This window comes from Hylobates moloch, unplaced genomic scaffold (assembly GCF_009828535.3).
Source record: "Hylobates moloch isolate HMO894 unplaced genomic scaffold, HMol_V3 SCAFFOLD_1, whole genome shotgun sequence".
Lineage (NCBI taxonomy): Eukaryota > Metazoa > Chordata > Mammalia > Primates > Hylobatidae > Hylobates > Hylobates moloch.
Genome location: NW_026652276.1, coordinates 51,041 through 58,717, shown reverse-complemented (window position 1 = coordinate 58,717; position 7,677 = coordinate 51,041). Strand labels below are relative to the sequence as shown.

At 54.7% G+C, this 7,677-nt stretch overlaps 1 protein-coding gene across 2 annotated transcripts in view; it reads right to left on the bottom strand.

The window, feature by feature from the left end:
* Positions 1–4,889: 4,889 nt before the first annotated feature.
* The window catches only part of FAM240C (family with sequence similarity 240 member C), a 6,659-nt gene continuing 3,871 nt past the window's right edge, over positions 4,890–7,677 (bottom strand). For both annotated transcript variants that reach the window (XM_058445179.1, XM_058445216.1), the window contains exon 3: positions 4,890–5,240. In XM_058445179.1, coding sequence (XP_058301162.1) covers positions 5,114–5,240 — 127 coding nt within the window. In that variant the 3' untranslated portion in view covers positions 4,890–5,113. The remainder of the gene's footprint in view (positions 5,241–7,677) is intronic.

Sequence of the window (7,677 nt, the reverse complement as noted above, 5' to 3'; positions counted from 1 at the left end):
CTCGTACACTTGTTGTCATGAGCTGGGTCTGCTCCTCTGGGCTCAGACCCTCGATTTTCAGGGTTCTTGGTGGTTGGGGGGTGGGCACCCGGGACAGCTGCCTGGGGATGGCTGCATGAGACCTCTCAGGGGACATCAGCTGCTGTCTAGCTGGGGCTGTTACTTCTATTCTTCAGGTCTGGTGCCTTCTTGTGCCATTGCATATGGAATTGTTTAACAATTTCATTTTTAAATTGTTCATAGAAATATAGGAAGATAATTGAATTTTGTACTTGATCAGATATCCTGCAACCTGACTAGATTCACTGAATCATTTTCAGTAGTTTGTTTTGTAGATTACATAGGGTTTTCTCAATACATAATCATGCTTGCAAATAATGGCTTTCTTCCTCTCTTTTTCCCCTCCCTCCCCCCATCTTTCTTTCTGATTTTTATGCCCTCTGTTTCCTTTTCTTGCCTTATTGCATTGGCTGGGACCCCCAGTACTGTATGGAACAGAAGTGTCAAAAGTGACCTTAAGTATGGGTCACTTTCAGTTTAGTTTTAGTTGTTAGTTTTCTATAAATGTACTTAATCAGGTTGTGGAAGGTCCCCATTATTTCTGGTTTGCTGAGAATTTTGTCATAAGTACCTACTGAATCTTTTTTTCCTGCTACTGTAGGCTTGGGATTTTCTTTGTGGGAAGGTTTTTATGTACAAATTTAATTTCTTTAATAGGGATAGGGTTATTTGCAGCTTCCCCCTTATTTCCAGTATTTCAAGAACAGGCAATTTTAATGTTACATTGTGACAATCAAGACAAACCCTGGTTTCTAATAGAGAAATGGCAGATTTCTGGTTGGGGACAGCCAACGTGCACAAGGGTCCCAGAACGCTTCATTGTGCCTGAAAGCGAGGGGGCTTTCCAGGACGAACGTGGCCTGTCGAGAAGACAAGGAGACAGTTTGAAAGAGGTGGCATTGGTGGCATCTGGGACCACCTGAGCATCCAAAAGAATGAGGCCCATAATTAACTGGGATACATCCAATCCATTTACATCCATGAATCCACAATGACACTCTAAGAGAAAGCCTGAAAAACTCATCTCAGGCAGATCTTAAACCACCTCTTTATTTTGAATATTGGCAGCCAAAGGGAAAAATCGAACATTATCTTGTTTTGTGCTAGAAAGAGGATGCCAGTATAACCAAATGGCACTAGGTATGAGGAAAGACCTCCTTTAAAAAGGAATGTTGGGCCGGGCATGGTGTCTCATGCCTATAATCCTAGCACTTTGGATTACAGTGTTGAGGAGGCCAAGGTGGGTGGATCAACTGAGGTCAGGGGTTCGAGACCAGACTGGCCAACATGGCGAATCCCCATCTCTACTAAAAATACAAACTTTAGACGGGTGTGGTGGCACATGCCTGTAATCCCAGCTACTTGGGAGGCTGAGGCAGGAGAATTGCTCGAACCCAGAAGGCAGAGGTTGCAGTGAGCTGAGATCGCACTGTTGCACTCCAGCCTAGGCGACAGAATGAGACTCTGTCTCAAAAAAACAACAACAAAAAGGAATGTCGGCCCATAAATGTGAATGAGTGACTGAGTTAGAAAAATTGTCTTTTCCAAACACCACTGAAATCATGGACTAGGACAAGGTTAGCCCATGAGTGTTTAGACCGTGAGGTGAGCAGCTGCTGGGGACACGACCCTTGTCTGATATCGGCGGCAGGGAAGGCTGTGAGCCTCCCCTCGTGTGGGCATCAGCCTCAGCCTCCCAGTGAGGGTCACGCAGGGAGCATATCTCCTGGTGAGAAGTGCAGGAGCTTCACATCCCTTGGATACGTCCCAGCCAAAATTTTTACCGTGAATCCGGCAACCTGTGGAGCTGATTTCCATTTCTAAGAAATGAGGGGGGATGGGGAAGAAACCCCCAGGACAGCACCGACAGGCCCGGTGGGGACCTTTCCCGGACACCCGGCCTTCTTGGCGAGCCAGGTGGCGGAACTGGTTCCACGTCTGATCTTCTTAGGCAAACCTGCCCTCAGAGGAAATTGTGGACAACTGGAGAAGTTGGAAAATGTACTAGATATTGGCTGATATGAAGGATATATGTTTTGTTAAGTATGATAATTCGATTTTGGCTCTGTAGGGAAATGCTCTTATTTTAAAAAGATGTGCACTAGAGAAAAAAGAAACAGCACGTAGCAAATACATCCACGGATGTCCTCCTGGTTTAGTTGGTTCTGTGGCCCTGGTTTCTGCCTTCTTGATGGCACCTCTGTGATTGGAGCCCAGACCCCGGCATCAGACCGGCCTCTGCAGGGAGGAGCTGCGGTGCCCAGGCCAGGCCGGGAAGCACCATTGCCCACTGCCTGGGCCTCACCTCACGAACGCCAAGCACTGTGGCGGGCACAGGTGGAGCCTGGCGGCTTCATGCCCACACCGGCAGCTCCTCAGCCCCTCGCCCGCCGCTGCCAAGTCCGGCAGTTCTGGAGCATGGGAAGCTCTCTGGGGGTTGCTGGGCAGCAGGACCTGGTCTGAGATGACTGAGTCTGCCCGGGTCTTCATGTGCCTAACTGAGCGTGAGCGTGTCTGAGTCTTACCGCAGAAACATTAAAATGCTTGGTGACAGGTGTTAGGAGACTTCTGGGATCTGCACTGTAGCACTTCTCTAAAACTGGGAATATTCTGAGTCTCAGAGCTTGTCTGGATGAGGAATCCTGGGGCCCGATTCTAGACCTGAGGCACCAGCAGCAAAGGATGTGGCCCAGCCCTGGAGCCCTAAGCAGCTGCACCCCGAGTGTGCCCTCCTACCTTCCCAACCCAGTCGCAGTCAGTTATGAAAAGGAACAGTGCACGATTCCAAAGTTATATTTAAATGCCAACTGCATTGAATTTGGCAACATTTGACAGGAGTTATGGAAAGCTTTTCAAAGATTTAGCAGGACAAAAACAAACTAGCAAGAGAGCATTATTGTGTGTTTTGAAAGTAAACAGGCTTGAGCAATGGTGTTTGTTTTAGGAAATTGACAAGCCTGGCAGGTGGATCATGGGAGTGCCTGTGATTACTGGGTATTCAACCAACGTCCCCTCCGGTCTGTGCCTCATACAAAGAATGGGTATTCCACTGAAATTCAGCTCCTGGAGCAAAAATTTCAGAAATGCCCTCCGTGTACCAGGTGAATTGCAAAGGGGCCAGGTGTGAGAAGGGACTCCGATTTCAGAAATGCCCTCTGTATACCAGGTGAATTGCAAAGGGGCCAGATGTGAGAAGGGACTCCAGGCTCAGAGCCCTGGGGGCTGGCATCCCTCTCCTCTCCTGGAAAGCCGGCCCAGCCATGCCTCTTCCCCTTGCCCCTCTCCTACCCTCCCTGGTCTCCTTCTCTCCCTGTCTCTCTTCTGCACTGGGCGCCTTCCAGCCTTGGGAGCTGGGCCCAGCTTTGCCTGAGGATTAACGACAAAAGAGAGTGAAGATGTGGCTGGCAGACTGCCCGCTGCCCCTGTGGCTGGGACCTCTGCTGTCAATGGGAAGGTGACTGCATCATTGGAGAATAATTGGGTCATGAGGCAAGCAGGAAGGGGGTGGCTGTTCTGGAAGGTTCTGCAGGGCCAAACTGTGATGAAGATTGCAGCATGAATATGCTCTTCCATCCCCCAAAAGTCCAGTCTGACACCTCAGTTTATTACGGTGTTGACAGTAATAGTGTTCTAAGGATATCATCAGATTAAAGCACTCCTCCAAAGCCTGGGGCTTTGCAAAGATTAGCGAGTGGTTTCTGTTCATGAACTATCTTCAGGGCTGTTAATCGCCGCCCTCCCTCCCTGCGAATCCCTGAGTCACCAGCGGTGAGGGTGGGGCCCAGTGCTGACCTGTGACCCCAGCCCTGGACATCTCCATGGTGTTGCGAGGGCCCTGGCTGCGCTTCTGCCCACTGACTGGCAGGCCAGGCGTCCAGGCACCCAGGCTTTGTGTCAGGTTCCGATCCTTCTTTCTGCACGTGCTGTCTGTGCATTAGTTCATGGTCAACCCCAGAAATGTGCAGTCGAGATGGCGTGGGCCTACGTGGAATCTGCACGTGGCACAGCAGGGACCTGGCTACGCGATCCTCTGGTTAGTGCTTTGTTGGGTTACCCGTGACCGGCAAAGCTGGGGCTAATTTCCTTGTCTTTGACAACTTGACCAGAGGGTCCAAACAAAACAGAACCGAACCGCATAAACATCTACGACTGGGGAGATGATGTGAGATTCCACAGCAGCCCCAGCCAGCCGAGGCCCCAGCACTTCTGTGTTCCTGAGGGCTGATCCCTGCGGCTATAAAAGAGCGCACGCGAGGTGTGGGGTGCGGGTACCGGTGTCAGAACCGGCCTCGGCTGCAGCCAGCACCCTCCTCTGTCCAGGAGACCGCCCCAGGTTCTTGACCATCTGGCCTCTGGGCAGTGTGGCGGCCCCTCTCCCTCCCTCTGACCTGTCCAGCGTGGTTGCAGCTTGCAGTGAGGCTCCCAGGGCCCATGCTGAGCATCAGGAGGTGAATCTCGGCTCCAATAGCCCTTGTGGCCCTGAGAGATGCTGCCCTTTCTAAACCTGAACTTTTTCAAGTGTAAAAATGAGGATATTTAATTTTCTGAGATGTCTCAGGTACTAAATATGAAATAAAGGAATTTTGGAAAAGGACAAAGCTTTATGCAGTATAAGGCATGTCCTGAAGTTGAAACTTATGTACATATTTTGATCAAAGGTGAAATAAAATTGCATTTAAATCTGCAAATCAGAGGTGGTCAGGCAGCTGAAGAGTCCCTGAGATGCAGTTGTTTCTTTACATGGCTTGTTGCAAGCTTGTAACATCATGGTAAGTGTTTACTACGTATAAACCTTATAGATAGGAAAAAATTTAGCACGAAACATTCAATCCAATTGACTTAGGTTTTATTGGGCACCAGCTATGTGCTAAGAACCCTGGGACTCTGCTGCAGCGTGGACCCCAAGGTGGGATTATTACGGGGTCAGCGAGGTGTGGGCCACTTCCATGACGAAGATCCTGTGAACTCTGGCGTGGATGCTGGTACCCCACGCGTGGTGTTCTTTCTCCATGACCCTCTGGAAGCTCATGCAGAGTCTGGAGCTCGTGGGCCCTCAGGCCGCTGTCTTGTCCTTGGTGTGGAGGGACTCAGCGGCCTCCGGGACCCTGTCTGGGCACCTCCCTGGGCCCTGCAGCATCTTGTTCCTCCGCTCCAGCTGCTCAGCCCATCCCACGCGGAGCCTGGGGCAGGGCGATAATTTCGGCATTGTGAGTCAAGCTCTCGGGACTGAGTGACGGCCAGGCCCGTGTCTCTCAGCACCTGGGCACCTGTGAGAGCAGGAGTATGACACTGCCCGCCGGGGGTGGGGGTGTCACCGCGTCCCTGCCCAGCCGGCAGCTGTGACCTTGCTGGGTCTCCCAGGGCCCTGGGATCTCGTGGCTGGCCTTGGCTCAGGCTGCTGCCCAGCGGGGGGGTGGTGGGGGGGTTTAATCAGGACCCTCCTCACAGGAGGGGAAAAATGGCTTCCCCGGGAAGCAGCCTGGGCCCCCACTTCTGGAAGCTTCTGAGCCCCAGAGAGACTGTGCCTGAGCTTGAGCTCTTGCAGCCTCTGTCTCTGCTCTGCTCACCAAGAGGCAGGTGCCCTCGCAGGACGGGGCAGCCTCTGTGGCTGCCTAGGGCCCGCCTGCCTCCCTGCACCCTGCCCGGCTGCCTGTGGGTGCCCACTTCTTTCTCGCTTGCCTGCCCGCCTCACCTGCCCGGCCTGGCCACAGTGGACGGTGCTATGTTGTGATCTCAGCCCCACGCATGGGCGGACCTGGCGGCAGGAATGGCCTGGTCAAAGTGGTCCAGGCTCCCTGAGACCTGGGCAGATCCCACCTGTCCGTGGCTGCCGCTTCCTTCAGCCTCAAGTGCTTTTGGCTTTAGATGTTGGAGAGTGGGGTGGGTGCCTGGCTCCAGCCAAGGGTGAGCTGTGTCCATGAGGACACTTGTCCCAGATGCCCAGGACCCAGATGACGACGGTGCTGCTGAGTGGCGGGCAGTGTAGCCCGGACGGCTGGGCCCCACGGTGATGGTCCCCGAGCAACAGCTACGTTCACCCTTGCCAGGCTGTGGCTGCTGACTGGTGGGGCCCAGGACAGCTCCATGCATGAGGGGTCAGCTAGGCAGATGTCAGCAGCTGCCGCAGTCCTACAGCCTTGGCGCCCCTGGGCCTGGAGCCCTCGGCCCTCACAGCCAGTCGCCCATCCCAGAGAGGCTGCCAGGACAGCCAGCCCCATGGTGGTGGAACCAGCGGCCCCTGTCCCTCCACGGGGGACCATGGGGTCCCGAGCCAGGGGCTACGAATGGCCCGTGTCCCCCACGGGCCAGCTCTTCTCTCACGGTGGCTTCCTGGGGCGGGCCTGGCCCATGGGCTCACACCAGCACACGGGACCCTCTCAGCTCTCTGAGCTTCACGCGGGGAGGAAAGTTAGGCTACTCTCTAACGGGAACCCTGAGTGACCTCCTTAAAAGCAGTGGTTGGCCTCATGGCCTGGGGAGAACCAGGCTGTGTGGGTGGATGGAGGGGGGTTGTGCAAATGGAGGCTCCGCCAGCCCCTGAGAGAACCCTGGTGCCTGCCTTGGACACCAACCTCCACCTTGGGGGCCAGAGGAGGCAGCGTGGACACACAGTCCCGGGGCCTGAGCCCACTCCTGGGACCTGCACCCAGGCAATGGCCAGAGGACACCATGGCACATGGCACACGCAGAGGCACGCGGAGGCACACATAGGCACACGTCCAAGAAGCACGCACATGCAGGCACACACAGAGGCACGCGGGGGCACACGGAGGCACGCAGAGGCACACGTCCGGGAAGCACAGGGCAGGGATGAGGCAGGGCCCCGGGGCAGGCACTCGGTGGTGGGGGGGCCTCTCCTTCATCATCATCTGCCGAGTGCCTGTGTGGTGCTGGGCTCTGTGCTGGGTCCATGTCTGTAGTTGGGTAGCTGGTGAGTGGGGAGGGGCACCCCCAGGCTCTGTGGGACTGCCTTGGGCTGCTGAAGGGGTACCACGGCTCTCTTGCTCGGGGCCTGAGCACCGAGGGCTGCCCGGAGCCTCTGGAAGCGCCTGCTGTGTGCCGGCCAGTATCTTTCGGCAAATGAGGAGCTCTGCTCCCCGCCCAGCTGTCCCTGAGCAGTGGCTACACCCTGGGTTGGCTCAGGGTCACCCACTCAGCACCCATAGACCCCAGCCTTGGCCTTAGGAGAGAAAGGCGTGCTGGCTTGGTATCTGCCTTCCTGAGCATGTCTGCTAGGAGGAGGAAGGGCACAAGTACAGATAGGTCACTCAAGGGCAGTGACCTCAGAAAAACAAGCCAGAGAAAGACATTTCCTCCTGGAAAAGTTCCTGTGATCCTGGACAGAGTGTCAGGGAGATGGCGGGGGAAGGGTGTGTGGGTGAAGGGTGTGTGTGTGTTGGAGTGTGTGTGTTGTGATGTGAGTGAAGGGAGTGTGGGTGAAGGGAATGTGGGTGAAGGGGGTGTGGGTGTTGGGATGTGGGTGAAGGAGGTGTGTGTGTTGGGGCGTGTGTGTTGGGTGTGGGTGTTGGGGTGTGGGTGAAAGGATTGGGTGAAGGGACGTGGGTTTTGGGATGTGGGTGAAGCGGGTGTGTGTGTTGGGTTGTGGGTGGAGTGTGG